This window comes from Calypte anna, chromosome 4A (assembly GCF_003957555.1).
Source record: "Calypte anna isolate BGI_N300 chromosome 4A, bCalAnn1_v1.p, whole genome shotgun sequence".
In the NCBI taxonomy this organism is placed as follows: Eukaryota; Metazoa; Chordata; class Aves; order Apodiformes; family Trochilidae; genus Calypte; species Calypte anna.
In genome coordinates, this window is record NC_044248.1 from 19,328,139 (window position 1) to 19,347,904 (window position 19,766).

Consider the following 19,766-nt stretch of genomic DNA (forward strand, 5'->3'; position numbering starts at 1 on the left):
GGGACATCAGGTTCTTGAAAACTAACATATTAAGGGATGGATAGAATTAATTTTCTATCTAGTTGAGAGAACAAGTTTTGAAAATGAGATAATTTACATTTTAAAATAAATTACTGACAATAAGTGATTGCTACTGAAATAACTTAAATCTGCAGATGCAACAGAACATATTTATTAATATCCAACAACAGCCATTATTAGGTCAAGATAATTCAAAACCTAATAACTAAATGCTGCATTTGTAAAAAGAAAGATGTCTATTTGCCAAAAAAACAAATTATTTCTGAGTGGAGATAAGTACAGCTGTTACACAACTTCATAAATTTCAAATGTTTATTTGGTATATATTGGAAATGTATAAACAAAAAAGTAGCTAGGAAATGGAAAAGAGCTTTTTCTTAATTCTGCTTGAGACTGTGTTAACTGCCATGGGCAAATACTAGCTTCATCACATATATCAGCAGAACCAACTCAACTGATAACAGAAAAAACATTGTTTTGAACATCACATAAAGAGATCTGGCTGGTCAAAGAATGTTAGACACCTGAGAGCTCATATCACTGTCACACTTATTGAGAAATGGATAACAAGTATTACAGTATAGTTCTGCAAGGAAATTACTTGCTTATTCTACATTACGCCAAGATAGTTTGCAGTATGTCATTGAACACATCTGCTTTAGTACTGTATCACTAAAACTTTAAATATCAAATTATACCTTTAAAGAAGAAATTGTACTTTTTAAGAAATTATAAGCTCTTTTTCTGTATTGGGTATTGAGATCAGAAGTGTGTGTTTATTCCATCACAGAAATTTCCTCATTCTTGCACAGCAACCAAAATCCAGGAAAACATATTTGTGTTTACTGGTCTGTGTAAGTAATATTAATAAAATATTAACATTCAGATTTAGATTTTTGCAGATCAGAAAGATTCTAATTCTTAAAGTCAAGCTCTTAAAGAACTACAGGGACAACCTCTAAAGATGCAGAGAGGACTTAATGGCTGCATACATCTGCATTATTAAATATGCTGTCAGAGAAGAAATCATCCTTCATTGGCATGTGTGTCTTCCCACAGACATTCAACCATTTTGCAAACTACTTGTTGTTCAACCAACAATAAGTTGGAGCTAGACAGTCAGCAACTGGAGTAAATTCAACTGAGAACATGAAGGCTGTGAATTCTAGCCCGGAAATTCAAACTGTTGTTTATGTTCTGCTTGTGTTTGAAGATACACTGAAGTTCAAGTTCCCTTGAGAAATAGTCTCTACCAAGACGGTAAGTTGTCCCATTCCTGATCTTAAAAGTAATTCCCCTGGTACTTCTGCCAAGAGGAGTTTAACATGTACCAGTACTGAAAGCATCATGCCATGACAGCAGTAAAAACTGACTCAAACACTGCAAATAACTACAGCAAGGGAACAGACCTGAATTTGGTGACTTTGTTCTTAGAGCAGTAACAAAATAAGTCTTTTCATACACCTGTTTCTGATGGGAAAGCAAAATATAGAGAGCCACAAAACCAGATAACCATCCCAAACCAGTAACAGAATTATGTGTGATACTTCCTGCAATATGTGGCTGAGTCATCTTCCTTTGGGCCAAACCAAAAACAATATTAAGAACTAAAAGGGGCTCAACATTTTCATTTTTCCTACCATTATGTTTTTTTCAGTCTCAGTAAACTCCAAATTTCAATGTAATACAATAAGCAATGGAAAAATGCAGTATCCAAAATATGTTGCTAGTATATATGCCAGTCGTGTACATGTTAGAAAATGTATAAATGAACTGATATGCACCAGGAGAGGACTTAGCTTTCTATGTTGATTGACCTATGTCACTTCACAGCAGCAACAGGAATATTTTAAATGCCTTTTTAAAACTAACTTGAAATACCTGCAGAAAATTTCTACAGGGACAAAAAAAACAAGGTAAATCTCTTTTACAGAGTAAGCAATCAGACTGACAGACTATCAATATACTTCATTCTTTAACAGCTATATGAAGAATAAAATGTATACAATTATGGCTCTATTGATATTAAAATAACTTAAAGACTACTCAAGATAAACACTGTACCACAGAATAATGTTCAAGTGAGTAAATCTTTAAAGGAAAAGTAAGGTAATTACCTATCCTATGGACCATAAAGTACATGACAACAAGAATGCAGGCACAGTAAAAAAAAATCATTCATTGGTAACCTTTAAAATTTATCTATATTACATAAGTGAATCAGCCAGGATGCTATAAATGCACAACATATCCATGCTTTATCCTGTGGTTATGTCACCAAGTTATGACTTGAGCATCCCATCCCTCTTGAATAATTAGCATAATAATTGTATAGGCAGAAAAAAGAAACTACCAGTTTTGAGCTTCATTAGATATAAACTAGAATGAGTGAGAATAATTACATCCTGAGGGAAAGTGAAAGACAAGAGGTTTCCATGGGAGAGTCTGAGGGTGATGGTTAACACAAAGAAAGGAAATTCTAAATGTTCCATAAAATTTAAGTCCCCTATGTTAATTATTTTTATATTGACAAAAGCTACAGATTTTAGTTTGTGGATTGATTTTTATAAGGTGCTTTGCATGCATCCTTTGAAACCAGGCTTAAGAGACATGAGGAAAGTTGAGTTAATTCTCTAAAGCAGCATTTGTTTACTTTTCATAGGGTATTTAATGTAATAGATGAAATACGAAATTCAAGTATGTGATTCAGAGATTTTGACGGTTCCATTATGGGATGTAGAGGATGTTAAATTATTTTACCCTTACCAGTCAAGACAGAATTCATCCATTCGATACACATAAAACAACAGAAAGTTTTATTTCGGTTACTAATTTAGTCTGGCATTTATTTCAGGGCTAAATTATTTGCAAAGCATTTTGTTCAAGGTCAGATATTCCTCTAGTATAGCCTGCTCATCATATAGCCTATATCCAGTAAACCAAGGACAGTAAGATGTGTTACATCTTCATGCATCTATTAGTGGAAATGTTTAGGGACCTGAATTTCTTTCATGTTTTCACATGTATGAAAGATGTAACTAGATGATAGAGCAGCGAGGTAACATAGCTCAACTAGACATTAAAATACAGCTACTACCGAGAGAATATCTTTCAAAAAATGATTACTATATCTCTGATTCCTCCCTCTAACATTCTTTCTGCTACAGGTACTAATTAACTTTAGTTTTATTACATCAAATTATTTTTAACTTGTAGTTACCTTTCAAGTTTCTTTCTTACATCATACACCGGAAGAGATTGTAAACCCAAAAGTTTCTCTACCCTTCCAATATATACTACATAAGTCTAATAAGAGGAGACCTTCCTGTCCTGTGTTTTCACATAATTGAAAATGATCCATATTTCTTTTTTAATTACTTCTTTGATGAGCTGCTCAAGATCCATGCCTTACATTCACTTCAGTTGCCTGTCTTACTATAAAATGAAAGACAGTATGGGAGACCCTATTCTATGCACAAGAGCAGGGGATAATTAGCTCAGATTGAAAATACAACTTTTACATGCAAGGTCAGTATATTAAGGAAAAAAATTCTAATTGGACAATCTATAAATTGAACTTAGAAAGGCTTTCATTATGCCAGTAGGTCAGTGGCTGCAGTTGTACAGTTAAAAAAAAGAAAGTGAATATCTAATACCACTTAACAGTGTTGCAACTGTCGGGCAGCAAGGACAAACCCATACTCTGGCTCTTCACGACCTCTTGAAGTGGTAAAATTGCTATTGTTTTCTAACAAGCTTGACACTGGGTTCTGCTAAAACAGCAAATAATTTAAAATACTGTCAAAGGAGTTCAATTTAAACAATTATTTTGTCATGGCTATATTCCTCCTTTGTCCAAAACCTCTTTAAAACAGTTTACCTTAAGTATTTTCCTTTTCCAAACGTTTCTTCTAACTGCACTTATGATTTCCTATCACTGTGCAGACACACAAATACAGATTCTTAGTTTATATCTATCTATGCATATATACACATGTATGGGAGAAACATACATATGTTTCAAAGCTGCTGCATTCTTTAAAGACATGAAGTTTAAGTTCAAAAACTAAATTATTTTACTCTCAGATGTCTGTCACTAAAAATGTGACTCCCACAGACTTGATATGAATTTCCCACTGGTACTCAAATGTGCATGTCTGGACATAAGTGTAAAGATTTATAAGACAATCTTCTAGCAATCAATTTTCAAAACCATTCAGAGACTCTAATGTGAATACTGACTATTCCAAATCAAAGACTAATATCCCATGAATCTGGAAAAAAAAACTGGTATTCCTCAGCATATATTTAACAAAATTATTTTGATCATGATCTTAAGTACTAGTGCTTATAAAACCAACAGCAAATGCTGAAAGACTTTTTTAATTCTTTCAACTTTATATGATATCCCTACAGCTATTACATGCAGCTTTATAGTATTAAATAAACTATTGTAATGCTATTTAGTTACTCTATTTTTCAACAGTCTCTCCAGAAATATGTGCACTTTAAGAGATTTGATTTCAGATCATAAATCAGTTTTATGTCCACAGATTTTGTTTTCTGCAACAGTTTAATTACAGATCATTCCATACATTTATATAAAAGCTGGAAGACAAAGCAAAATTCATTCTGAAGCAATACATTTCATTAAGCAATGAGCATAAAATCTTTTGCTATAAAAAGAATAATGTTTAATAATTAGGTCAATAGGGATATACTACATATAAGTTTGAGTAAGAATGTCCTTGTAGAAATACAATCATTAAATAAAATGCTTCTATTATTCTTTTTAAGTACAAAATCCTTTGAAAACAGCAGTTTTTTCATACTGTTCAAAATGTTAAATTGGAATTTCCCTTTCTGAGGCAGTTAACGGGTATATTACATTCCAAAACGAATTCCCAAGCATATGCAATATTTTGTTTTCTTGGCTTTTCTTTTATGAAAGAGCAATGTTATGTTCTACTTTTATTTTCCAAATTACTTAATAATGTATATGACATATGTATATTAATGTATAATATATATGAGTTTATAAGTGAAGTATATAACATTACAAGCACTAATTTTGTGAAATTATTAATCCAGTGTTTGCATAGTTATTTGAGAGTCATTCAAATCTTAAGCTCCTAAACAAAGTTCCTTAAGCAGTAAACAGAATGGCTAAACCAGTCCAGTTGTTTCCTGGAGTAGATTCCTGCTCTGATTTAGTGATTCACCATAAACTTTTAACTTACCAACAAAGCTTTGGCTTGCAGGGAAGAAAAATATTTCAAAATCTCTTTTTTTGATTTATTTTAAAAAGCATGTATGGTCAAATTGTAAGACTTTTAAACTGGCTAGTACTATAGTAGATTTTCACAGGGAAGGTCAAACATTGCCCAGGTATGGAAGCAGTAGTTGCAAATATTTCACTGGAATGCAATCTTCTGCACAGAGAAAAAAATCTGTGCCTTTTAAAACACCTTCTAAACCTAACTACATTCCCATGCTTAATTTTTCTCCAGTATAACAGCAGACCACTTTACTGAAGTCAACACATATACCTAAACATCCTTCTTAAAGGAATGGTAAAAACAAATCTGGATGCCCTGTTTTGCAAGCACATTATCCAAAAAAAAAAAAACAACCAAAAAACAAAAAACCCAAAAAACCCACACAAAACCCAAACCAAACTGAAAACAATCAACTTCCCCCACCAAAATAACCCAAATTAAAACCCCAAAAGAATCCCAAACATCACCACCACCCCCAGATTCTAAGTTCTACATTACAAGAATATTAAAGTCGCACAGCTGCAAAATATGACTAACATATCAATCCAGTAGTGGCAACTCAGAAATAGCAATATGTTTGTATGTTTGTGTAATATATCTAACCAGGTGACCATCTAAAATAACAATGAATTACAGAACATGTACAGATGCAAAAAAATTTTAGATATGAGTTTAACGCTCGTTCTGTTGGCTTTTTTCATTTCTAATAAACTAATGGAGAGCAGAAACGTGCTATGACCCTACAAATCACAAATTTATTACCAGATACATCAAAATATGCCTTATGAAGATCAAAATCCATAGACAGACCACACTTATTCCAGCAGAAACACTGCAATTATAAACTGTGAAGTGTTCTGTCTTTTATTTTGATAAAGTAAATGACACTACCCCACTGCCAACTCCCGAGCATTGCTACTATGTTTATCAGAACAAAGCTTAGGAAACAGCTGGTCAGATAATAGTTTTCACTGAATGTGGATATTCTTTCAGATGTACATCTGAAATATAGATTTAGTAATACTTTGCTGATACTAAATATTCCAGCCAGAATTCCACCCGTACAATATAAAGCACAAAAATCACCTTAGGTCAGTGCAACTAACCTAATTTCCTCCTAAGACAGATACCATACAGAACACACACAGCAAAAGGTTGCTGATCACTATCAGTGGTTACAAGTAATCAAAAGATGCTTGGGGTTGTCACCATGATGGTTTTGGTTGGGAAAAGGAAAAAAAAAATAAATCTAAGATCCAGAAATATTTTCAGCAGATATCATTAGCCAAAAGTATCTGTATAGGGCAAAGGCCCACCTACTGTAGAATATGTACAAAAAAGTATAAATATGTGAAGTGACACTCAAAGAAGATACAATTTCAATCCAAAATTACAAGATTTGTATATAACATGGTGAAGGAAAGAGAATTAAAACTACAAGTTCACTACTTCAAGAAACAGGGTACATAAAGCCACTGTGATACTTACCACTGTGAAATTCATAACCTTCAAAATCCATATTGTCATTGCTAAATTAACAATCATGGTAACCAACAGCAGAAGGACAAAGAAGTATAAGCACCTCTTTCGCCATCCATATATCCCTACTGGGTAAAACTGAGGATGTTCAGTCCTTGGAAGGCTGTTCTGTTGTGTTGCTAATATATACTGCTCTCGTGTCATCTGTAAAAGAAAGATGTAAGCATAAGTAAGCAAATGAGAGCTCTGCTTTTCAAAGATTTTGCTACACAAGGATTATCTGAGAATGTATAGACAATTAGTTTCTATGGGAACAGAAGGGACACATTCATTCAGCACAAACCACATCAGTGTTATTTTTACTAGGCGTTCAGTAAAAATTGGGTGATTTTTGTTAATTCAAAGTACACCTTCGGTTTGATTTTTCAAATTGGATTTGAATTTTAAGTTTACAGAAAGAAAATGTAAAAAAAATTAATGTAATCCACGCATTTGTCTTACAGTAAACTGCTGAAAACTGTTTTATCGTGTTTTATAAGGTCATTCAGGAAAAATTGGTTTTGGAGAAAAAAGTCATGTAACTTTTTTTGTACTGGTTTTGGCTAATACAAAGGCAATTTTTTCCTTACTACCTTGTAGCTAAAGTCAATATACTACTTCATAAAAAGAGAAGAAAAATCTACACTTATACTCTACACAAAAGCATGCCCTTGTATAAAGTATAGTTTATCAAAAAAAAACCCAAACCAATAAGAAAACCTTGCAAAGTTTTAAATTTTGCCTTTAGCACATATGGACACTATCATCAGCCATTGTTTTCCTGAACTGGTTTAAATTCTTTCAGCATACAAGCACACAGATTTTAGATAATCCTGTTAGCAAACTGCTTAAAGAAGTTATCATTAGTTCTTCCTTGGAACAAAAAGTTTATACCATTTAATAGGAAAACTTTAATACCTTCCAGTCTAAAGCCAATGTGACTGCTAATTGTGATTATAAATATCTGTTAAAAAAACTTCAAGATGTAAAAAATGTTTAATTTTTCTCCATGACTTCAGAATGAAATTGAAGCAATCTCTTTGTTACATTATGTAAGTTTTTCCTGAAACAGGCTCATTGAAAAGACCAGTCTTACAGCTTTGTGCTTAGGAGGAGGAAAAAATCCCAAAACACAGAACAAAAAAATACTCCGAATAAATAAAGAAACAAACAAACAAAACTCCAACAAACTTATAAACCAGACAGAATTATCAGGCTTGCACTGAAAAACTGCTTTTCATTACTGAAAAGAAAGTAAGAAATGCACCACAATGGCTCAGCTGATTCACTTACAAGTAAAACCCACATTAAATCCATTCAAAGGATAAAAAAAAATGCTGAGTTCTTAAGATTTTTAAAATGTAAAGATAAAAAATGTTTACACATCTGTGTTGATAGATATTTATACAAATCAAAACTCTTGAGGTTTTACAATGATTGTTAGTGAATGAGATAAAAATGGCATAAATTAACTCATTGTGAATAATTACACCCACAAGTAATAGAAGACACATCCATATTACAGGTACAATACAAAAATCACTGAAATAAGTCAGAACAGAAACAATATACAAAGCACCTTTTTAAATAAGGTAGTAAACAGGCATTTTGTAATTTTTATTCTCTTCAATCAGAATGGCTTCTCTTTGACCATTACTTCAATTGAATGTAACCTTTAGCAAATTATTTATCCAGTGAGTCTTTACAAACCAAGTTTCCCTCAACAACATTTCTCTGTCCTCCCAGTGCAGAATTAACCCCACTGCAAGACCACAGAACACCTCTTTACTGTATGCTGCCAGTATTCACCCTAACTCTGTCTCATTTCCTTGTGAATTCAGAAAATGAACAGATGAAAAGGTTGACCATATGCCTCCTTATAATGAGCTTCTACACATTTACTCTGCCAGCTATTGTAATAAAAGCACAATGCATGGTTACATTGTGAGATTTACAGTAATTTGGATTTTTTACACCACTTCCATTGTCTTACGATCTTAGTCTATATACTACATTAAAAAATAAATATATTACAATTAAAACCTGTTGAAAAGTCTAATTCCAGAGTTTGAGAGTGCCAGAATTGCCACTGTCTCTAAAGCAATGAAAGTATACCCATGAGATACAGCTTTTGCAGCATTAAGTGCAATGACATTTTATTCCATCACCACAGCAAGGCATCCTTCAGTTCCCTCTTACTGTTCAACCAAGCGAGGCTTGGTGATGCCAATAGTTCCCCTGCAGCACATGGAGGTGAATGGTGGAATAGTTATCCACTCTGCAGTCTGTGGAGCAGGTAGAATTTTGACAGAATCTGTGACCCCTTGGAGAGAAGCCCAGAGGGGAGGAGCAGGTTATCTGGCATGACCTGGAGTAGTCCATTCCTGAAAGAATTCGACCCATGGAAAGATACCATGCTAAAGCAATCTGTGAAGAATCGCAGCCACTGCAAGGACTTATGTTAGAGAAGTTTGTGAAGGAGCATGAGGAGGAAGTAGCAGATGAGAAAATGTGAGGAATGGACCACAACTCCTGATCCCTGACCCCTTGCACTTATTGAGGAGGAAGTATAGAAGCCAGAAGTGACATTAAACCCAGGGAGAAAGGAGAGGGGGGGGAAACGTGTTTTTAGTTTTATTCTTATTTCTAGTTATCCTGTTCTGTTATTAATTTACAATATATTAATTTAATTTCCCCAAGCCAAAACTGTTCTGCGTGTCATGGTAAGTGCTGAGTGATCTTGTCCTTAACTTGACCCACGAGGCTTTTCTCATGAGCCCTATCCAATTGGGAAGGGGGAGTGATACACAAGTTTGGTGGGATTCTGGTGGCTTGCCAAGGTTGATCCACTACAATCTACAAGCAATTTTTTTTTTTTTCTTAAAATTGTGGAATATTTTTCCAATCAAAAAAACCCAAAATATACATTTTAACTCTGAAACTGTTCCATATAAAACTATGCACCACCAGCTGACTTTGGACCTCAGGCAAGCTGATCATATCCAGTTCATCTCATGTCAACTATTCCCAACCACTCACAAGAATTAAGGCCTCAGCTGTCTAAAAATTGCACAGATATAAGTAATAAACAGGCCCAACGAATGTGACATTTTCTATAAATATAAAAATGTTATTGTGATTTTGTTTTTATTTTGGGGTTATTAATCTGGCCAGTCACATTTTGTGGCAGCATTACCACTACTTATTTGTATACTTGTATAAAAATATAATCAGCTGATTTTTAAACTATTGAAAAACAAAACAAATCCGAATTGGTCTGGTAATTAGTATCTAGAGATGTCAAAAGTATTAGGAAAAAACCTCAGATAAATGGAATCATGGAATGGTTTGGAAAGGACCTTAAAGATCATTCAGTTACAACCTCTTGCATGCTTGATAAATATCTCTGTTTATCATCATGTTTTTATCAGCAGTGACTGAAAAGATATTAGAACATATCTAGATAAGTAATTTTAACTGAGGAGAAACTGGTGTGAGCTCTGTGCTTTTGTAAATCATGAAAAGACAAAGAAATTCCAGAGCACTAGAAGCTTAAGTTCTTAAAATATTCTTGTAAGAGTAACTTGAATGAGCCTTCCTAAACTATGCAGAATAAACTATATATGACAAAATGTTTCAAAAAAAGTCACACCTAAAAAAAAAAATCTGACAAGTTTTTTGCTAACAATTTTGTTTGATAAAGTGCAAATATACTTTATAAAAATGCATACACAGAGGTGTTTATAAAGATTGATGTATATATGTAAATCACAGAAATACATAAAAATATACACACAAACTTTTGATGACTGAGTTGGTATTTCACCCTATTCAACTTCTATATTATTAAAACTATATTATAAAAACATACAACTTAACTAGGTGGCTTGTTGATCTTATTGATGAGGAATCATTGTTAAATTAACATTGTTAAAAATTGACTGCAGTATCAGTTTAATGGTATTTGATTATTCAGGTCTTGTAAATATGAAATGACTGGTGACAAGATTTCAAGATGAGACAAGAATTATGGTTTGAAAGTTTACCTGAATTTTTGACATTAGGATGCTTGAGAGTCTCAAACAAAAAATAATTTCATTACAGAAGTGCTCCATTAAATTCTGGAAGGGTTTCAATGTTAGCATCTTAAACTTAGACTGGTAAACTCCATGGTGCACACATTCATTTATGCACAAAGTCATAAGCAAACCAGAGCCACATGCTAAAGAAATTAGAAATTGCTCCAGTGCTCTGATAACAAATGAGATTTCTAATTGAAATCCAAAGTAATATGGGATATGTTACTCAGTGACTATGAGGAAATTAAATCCACCCTTACATTGAACAACTGTCATAAACAAGATAAAGGACACTATCACTGCATTGCAATCTATTTATTCATGTCACAACAGTAACTCAATATATTTTGCAATTTTTTAATTTTCATTTTTGACTACTGCTACAATTTTTAATCTTTGTATCATAACAAATATGACTGTGCATATTTACAAGGCACAGATGAATCTGAGTAAGCACACAGCATGAAATCTAGATCACAATCAACCTAACGACCTTTAAAATTACTAATATTTTCGGGCCACAATGTACAATTGGAACAGATTTCTTAGACTTTTTAAAAATTATTTAATTATTTAAAAAATTAAAGAACAGAGCAGACACTTTACATTTTCAGAGCTTATTTTTAGTCTTCAGGAAAATCTGTAAGAGGTCAATTTTCAAAGCAAGATTAAAGAGAAGACATGGAGAAAATGAACTAAATCTAGAGATTGTGGATATACATCCTGATGTTAGATCCACTTAAACAAGTGTTAACAAAACCTCTTTTGAACATGATTATGTCTAGCAAATAACGCTCTAAACAAAAATAAATGTCTTAATGGCTAATGGCTCTTTTCTAAGTGTCACAAAAGAAGGATCAGACTCAAAACTAAAGGAATGAAATAAAAGGATCATTGTTCTTAATTAGAAATGGGTAGTCTAACAGGAGAAACCATTTTGTACACAAAAAAAGAGATGCAAAAGATATATTTAGATAAAATAATCTTAAATGATAGGGATGGGGTGCCAGATGGTAATTCCACCCCAGGAAGGCAATTGAAAAATTCTCTAATGTGGTTGACTGAATAAAAAACAAGATTAAGGCAAGTGGCTTCTCTATGACACACTGAGGAGTGCTTAGGAATATCACCTCTCAGCTTGTGCATCCAGCTGCTAAAACAGGAGGAAAGCTACACTTGGTGCAGTACCTTCAATCAAAGCACAAAATGCCTGAAGAAATAAAAATTACTACAGAAGAGTAGATGACATTTGACAGAAACAGAAGAAGTTATGAGAAGACTTGTATGCAGATTGGCATGGCTTCTACGTGTGTGAAAACCAGGCAGTCTGATAGAAGGTAGGAGAGAAGAAAGTGATCCTAAGTGATTTGCCAAGATAGCTACAATTTCTTTCATATCTAAACCAAACATTCTCCTCTAATAATTATGGCTGGAACTCTGGTGTTTTTCCTGTCCCAAATCTATGTTTCAAGCAAGCAAAGGTCTTTACATCAAAAAGATTTATGTCATCATCATACATATGAAGAATGGAAGCTCAGGGAGGGTTCTCCACAGACAATGAGCAAACACATCAAAACCTGAAGAACTCAATCATAAACCTCATTCCCATGTCTTCCACTTGGCATTGCTTTCAGGGATTTTTTCTGGTTTAAAGGTAATACAATTTTGGAGGCATTATAACGAGAGGTGGCAGAAGCTGTATTTTCTATTTCTTGTTCTCTCCCAATTTTGAGAAGTTCAAGTTGAAGGTCTCAAGAGTTCCACAATTCCTACAGCAAATGCTGTAACTCAGATTGCTGAGAGATCCACTGTTCTCTCTGATCTTCCCCAGACTTTTGCTTCAGTTAATAATTTCACAGGACAGTCCTTGCTTTTAACCAAGCTTTCATACTCAAAAAATATCATGCAGAAACAGAATGTATTCCCAAGATGGTAGAACATAAAATGCAAATTAAGTGTATTTGAAACATCAGTACAAGAATTAAAAGTGGTTTCAAATTTTGAGTGAAGAGTGCTCTGATTGAGAGCATGTAAATCCATTGAACATAATGTATTTGAACAAACTCCCAATAAAATGGAGATGGTTGCCATCACATCTTCACCCATATCTCAGGGTGACATAAGCACTTTTTTTTTTTTTACTGTAGGTTTTTTGAGTTCCTGTTTGTTTTTTCCTGTGTTTTTTTGTGGTTGTTTTTCATTTGGGGTTTTTTGTTGTTGTGGGGTCTATGTGTGGGGTTGTTCTGTTTTCTTTTCATGGTTGTTTTATATTTTAAAGACCATTCAATATTTAGAACTTCAACAATTTCATATTTGAATATGAACTAAAAATAAAAGCATTATTTCATGTTTCTTCTGAGACTTCAGGTTTTTTGTAATGCCACTTATTAACAGGAATTATCAACACAGATATACCAAAACTTAAATAAGAAAATAACCCGAATGGTGGCAGAAATATACCTCTGGGAAGGATTATGTAATTGTTACATTTTAAGTGGAAAAAGCTACCAGCAATTTTCAAGTCTCACAAGATGTTATCATAATAAATACTTAGCTTTATTTAAAAGAAAAAAAAAACCAACAACTAGGAAATCAACATCTAATTCAACAGATAGACAAAACTGTTTACTACTCACAACGTGATTTTCGTTACCTCAGGTACTGTAATTGTACATGACACACATGACACTGCTTCTAAATATTTTCTTTACTGATTGAATCGTTGTACATTATTTTCTTAATTCATAGGCAGACTGAAAAATATAGATTAATTTTAAATGCTTATGACAGCATCTAGACCTAATAATGATTTAAATTGGTTAGGAACATATCAGCAGATATGTAGAAGTGAACAGACAGAAGAAAAACCATAGATAGCGTGGAAAATTCTTCACATCAGCATTTAGAGAAAAAAAAATAATCAAAAAGCAACCTGTTCATAACTGCCTATAGCTGAGGACATCATACAGATGATTTACCAAAACCAGCTGGTTCTCTCCACTCTCCCTGACAGTAACACAGCCTTTGGTCAGCAGCTCATGCTGTGGACACCTCTTTTTGTATGACACTACAGCAGGTTATTAATTTTGCTTCACTCTACACAGTATGCAACATTAATTAAGCATAAGGTTGAAATATTTTACTTTTTTTTCTATATATACTTTATCAGGAAGTTTACCACACATAGTGAAAAATGTATCAGAGCAGGAAGTGCTGTAAGTGCCATAACATTTCTCGTACAGCAAATACACAAATACTTAGGATGATACACCAATTTCAACACTAAAATCCAGAGCTGAGATATTGATAATTCAATAAGTTCATTGCGACAGTAAATATGAAGATGGCAAGCAAGTATCTCTTGAAAAGGCCTTATGAACAGGACAGATTTTCTTGGAAAGCTTTTAAAATGCCAGCTATATACAAAGCTCTTGCTGTCAGTTCCAGCACACATTGAAGCAGCTAAATTTCTTCACTTCTGCAATGGTTTGGCACTCTACAATTGATTTCTAAATATAGTAGAAAAACACATCTTCAGTTAGTGGGAATCGTAGCTACTGTGTATACACCAGCTACGTAGCAGAGCTGAATTCTTAGAGAATCAGTTGGAGGGACAGAACAGCTTCCTTTGAAAGGATTCCTTAATTGGGCTACACATGAGACCAACAAGTCTTCTTATTAAGACTTTCTAAAAGCAGCTGAAAGCATGTCTTCAGCAGCTGACTTCGGTATAACTAGTCATTGGGCCACAAAATTTTGGCCAGATATGATAAAAGTCATCCTACTTCATTGGATGTTATTGGCAACAGAAATCAGTGTAAATCCTTTTTTCCCTGTTGGACAATTTTAAATTTGTCCGATGATTTTGTTTTTTCTGTTTAGTATAATTGTGGTCAATCACTATTAACTACAGTTACTCAAAAGCATTTGGAAAGTGTGTTCCTTCTGAAACCTGCACTAGGGAATGTCACAATCACAGAATGCTTGAGTTTGGAAAGCATCTCTAGAAATATCATCCAGTCCAACCCCTTATTAAGTAGGGCCACCCAGCTCAGGTTGCTCAGGACAATATCCAACTGGCACTTGAACATCTCCAAGGATGGAGAAACCCAAAACTTCTCTGGTCAATCCATGCCAGTACTCAGTTACCCTTAGAGTAAAAAAGTATTTCCTGGTGTTCAGCCAGAATGTTCTGTGTTTTGGTTTGTGCTCATCGACCTGTACTGTCATCAGGCACCACTAAAACAGAGCCAGTTTCTGACTTTTTTGCACCTTCTTTTCAGGTATCTGTACATGTTGTTAAGATGCTCCCTGAGCCTGCTATTCTCCAGGCAAAACAGTCTCAGTGTGCAAGATGCTCCATTCCCTTAATCATTTTCATAGCCCTTCACTGGAGTCTTCACTAGCCTGTCCTATACTGGGGAGCCCAGAACCTGACACAGTTGAGAAGAATTTATTTAAACTTCTTGGCCAAAAGGAACAGCTTTGACATCAGGATCAACAAGGCTTAAGTCAGCATGACTTTACTGACAATTTGTTTGGATTTATGTTGTCAATTGGAATTCTATTTTTTTGCTAAGTCAATACAATTAAATTACTACAGAGACTTCATTGCAGCCACAGGCAGGACAGCAGCTGGGGTACACAGTTTTCTCCCTATGATGCCAGAACTCACTAAACAGTTATTTGAACAATTGTCAGTAATAGGATAATAAATGTTTGCAACTTGAATATTGTTCTCTAATAAAATTATCAATTCACAAAAATAGATACTAGTAAGATGGTACTATCACCATTACTCAGTGAGAACTTTTATGGCTGTTCTGAGTTTAACATATTTAATTGTAGTGCTCTCATTGCACAGTGAGGTTCACAGCATGTTAACAAGAATAAGTAATCATCTAATTAATAGAATCATATTTTTCCCACTATTCCATGACTTGAAATGTTCGAATAAATAGGAATGTGCTATATTGAATTCTTTAGGAAGATGGATTAAAATATGTCTCAAGCTATGATGTTTTCTAGTAAAAGGCTTTTAAGTTATATTTTCAATGACACTTCCAGCATATTTTCAGTGTATTTTTTTCAAAGAAGCTTTGGCTTCAAAAGCTTACTCATTACTTCGCTTTCTCCAGGTCATCTAAAATTGTATAGTATTTTAGAAAAAATTTTGAGTTGTTCTGTCTAGCTACACTGACAAGGTAGTAGAAGAATAAACTTTATTAGATTAAGTGGGATTGCAGCAGCAGTCTAGTAGCAGCAACGCAAGATTAAGTATAGCCGAGTTGCCTGAGAGAAAAGCAGATACCTGAGAAGATGAGTAGATGATGAATAGGCAGCAGCACAGAGCCCTGGCATCTATTATAGCCCTCTGAACTTAATCTCATATATTCCAATGAAAAAAATAAACAGATCAAATTTGTCTAGCTGAAGATATTCTAAAAATCTATTAAAATAGCAAGAAAATTAGGAAAACCATAGTAAATAATTAGATTTGTTTTAAAAACACTTTTAATCCTGGTGGGCCTTCATTATGTCATGCTACATGTGCAAGGCATGTGCACAAGCACTGTGATCAGCACACTTTATCTTCTGCTGATATCCTTCTTCTAAGGCCACTGAGAAAAGATGAAGAATATCTTTGTTCAGGGTATTACACCAGAAAATAAAATGGCAATTGTATCAATGGAGGAGTGCAGGACTATAATTACAGCAGCTTCACACAACCTGGCACTAGCTTTCTCCTGTGAGTTAAATCGATTTTAGTAGATGATGGTGTAGGGAAGTGTAATCTTCAAGAGGCAGGAAAGAAGTTCTAAGAGTGGCAGATTCACCAAGGGAAGAAAACTCATCTGGACTGGAAGAAATACGAGTAATGAACACTTGAACTATGAGAGGAAACATAATTTAACTAGTTCATTTCTGCCTGTGAGCAGAAGTCTAAAATTCATGTGGTTGGGAAATCATGTAGCCCACTATCAAACAACAAATTTGTGGGAAATGTGAACCAAATAATGGATTACTAGGAAGATGCAGAACAAGTTTTTAAGTACTGTTCCTTTTCTTCTTATTTGCAGACACATGTAATGAAACAGCTGCATGTCTGGGAAACAAATGCTTGTAGAGGTAATGGCACGAGCATGTCTCTTCTGACCTAGAGACACACATCTCTGTTAATTCAAAAATACATGGACCAGCACATAATGAGCTGCACTGAGCAAGTGCTATCATATGAAGAACATCAGTATGCCTTAAAAAGACAATGTTTACATCTTGAGTTTGACTTCACTGTTGTGCTTCTTATGTAATGTAAGAAGGCAACAGTTCCATACCCTCAAGTGATACTGAGTTTTTAATTCCCCAGTGTAATCTTAATGTGAATTTGATTACTTCATCTTAAATATGAATCATATTCTCTCTGCTTTCAGATTTCTTAAGAGATAATAATTATAACAACATCAATACACAAATGAAAGTCTTGGTCTCATAAGAACAAGGTATTCAAAGCTCTACAGCTATTTGCTATATTCCATCTAGCTGCCTGATACAGTACAGCCAGAAAACAGCAGAATTATCTTATTACAAGAAGATAAAAAATTTAATTCTGGCAGAATTCTCTAAGTACGCACACATATATACAGTATCTCTCATTTTACAGCACCTACCAGCATGGGGTCCTGCTCCAGTCAAAAGGAATGACATTTTATAATTCTAAACAGATGTGTTTCACCATGGGATAAATATTAACATTTCGTTTACCAAAATCCTGTCAAAATAACATTCATGAACAACCCAATACTTAAAATATTCTGAGAGTATTTAAAGAAATTGCATAGATGGAAATCTTTGGAGAAACAAACAGAGAATACAGATTTCAGTTATTAATCTATGATTTGATCAGGTATTTCAGGTCATACTATAAAGCAACAGAGAACACCTGAGCTGTCTGAGCAGACACCAAGCATCTAAGATCCACAGCTCCATGTTTTATGTTTATACATTTTTAATTTAATATGATATATAGAACCAAGTCCCTAATTTGTTTCCCTATTTGTCTTCAGCATTTCCTCCCTTACATTGTGTCCACATCTACTATTAGGTGTAACTCTTCCCTTGTGATTATTAGTCCCATAACATCCTAAACATGGTTTCACACTAATGGGTTGTACCTGCCTCCATAAACAATAACCCTTACATTTTAATGCTGTGATAAAAATTTTCTTATCTTTCCAGTACTCACCTGACCCACACATCACACAAAACATCCTATACTACCAGATGCTGAATATGAAGTCCAATTTGTCAAAATCTGATGTAAAAGTAACTTTCATAATCTTCCTCCATGATCTGAAAAAAGCATTATCAAGACAACAGTAATGTCTGCTTTTTTATACCTGGAATTTGGAATTGATGTTTGCTGCACTCTTAAAACTATCTTCAATATTTAAAAAAATCAGCTGTATTCTTTAAAAAGCAAAAGAACTTGAGGGTTTTTTTAGATTTTATTTGATTTTTTGGAAAGAAGCATAACAGTTATGTTTGAAAGCTCCTAAATGACTTAAGATCCCAGAATGAAAGTAATTTTGACAATATTTTCAAAACCTGTTCTATAAGTAGATGATGGTATTAAAGGCATATTAAAGAAATTTCCTTTGGAAAAGGAGATCTAAACTCCTAAATCATCCTGGCAATTGTCACCTGGGAAATTTTTCATGAAAAATGGAGGCACATATTTTATTCTATTCTTATAATTTTATTCTATTCTTACTCTTATCTCCACATTTCACCTTCTTAATTTCATTTTTATTTGCATTTTGCCCTTCCATAAAATGCATGTAGAAGTACATTACTTCCCTAAGAGCCAACCTGTTCAGATTTAACAGAATACAAAGCACTTAGGGCAGAGGCTCAACCATTCAAGAGTTGCTTACTTATTTCACAGGGGATCCAAAAACTTGTTAATGTCACATTTCTGCTAGGCACATTAACACATTATCTAGCTAAATTGGCAGTACTGAACTTACTGAGCTAATCTTTGTCTTTTCTTTAACAGATGGTGCCAGCATCATGGGTTAAATAACAAAACTGAAGTCACTCAATTTCTGGGGTAAAAATCTCCCTCCGTTTCATTTAGAAATTCTGGAGACATTCAAGTGGTCATCATACTTCACCTTTATTGCATTCAACCACCTACAGTTCTTTACTGGAAAGAGATGGGCTAAATCCTTTGATAACATAATCCAGGTGGAGATTTTCCTGGCTTTCCTCAAATGACTAATAAAAATTAAATTAGACCTATCCTACATATAATGTATTCTCCCTGCTGTGAAAAAAAAAAAAAAAAGAATCAGCACTGCCAGATGAAGAGAAGACTGATTGGAATTGAACAAATGAAGCCTTCTATACTTTTATTTAAGAGGCTGATGGAGGAGACAGTGCCTATGCCATTTTATCTTGTAAAATACTCGTAAGCATTGTTGGAAGAATGGAAGAAAAAATAACTCCTCTTGTCTCGAACTATATTGAGGCAGCTTTATGAATAGACACTGTGCAGCTGCCTGTCCCTGCAAGATGGTCAGCAAAATGTAAAACTGACAAATATGAAACACTTGATTTTTTGGAGACTGTATTCAGATATCACTACTCAGCATGATTCTTGGGAACAGTAGATTAAGTACAGTAAAGACATACAGACAAACTCCTTAATGATCTGAAAGAAGAAAAAGCCTGGAAAACAAAGATTTTGAAGATTCTAATGTGGATACAGCTATAGACAGAACAACAAGCAGATGTCTTCCCTAAGTCTGTGTTAGTCCCACCAGCGATTCAGACTGGAATTTATAACTGATTAGATATCCACAGACAA

At 34.0% G+C, this 19,766-nt stretch overlaps 1 protein-coding gene across 2 annotated transcripts in view; it reads right to left on the minus strand.

Annotated features, from left to right (window-relative positions):
- Positions 1–19,766, minus strand: part of SGCZ (sarcoglycan zeta) — a 406,404-nt gene that overhangs the window by 167,181 nt on the left and 219,457 nt on the right. The window contains exons 1-2 of one of the 2 annotated variants that reach the window (XM_030449929.1): positions 13,876–13,938; positions 6,789–6,983 (exon numbers count right to left, since the gene is read on the minus strand). In XM_030449929.1, coding sequence (XP_030305789.1) covers positions 6,789–6,983 — 195 coding nt within the window. In that variant the 5' untranslated portion in view covers positions 13,876–13,938. Of the gene's footprint in view, positions 1–6,788; positions 6,984–13,875; positions 13,939–19,766 lie in introns of those variants that run through there. The other variant, XM_008491837.2, reaches the window with a different exon arrangement.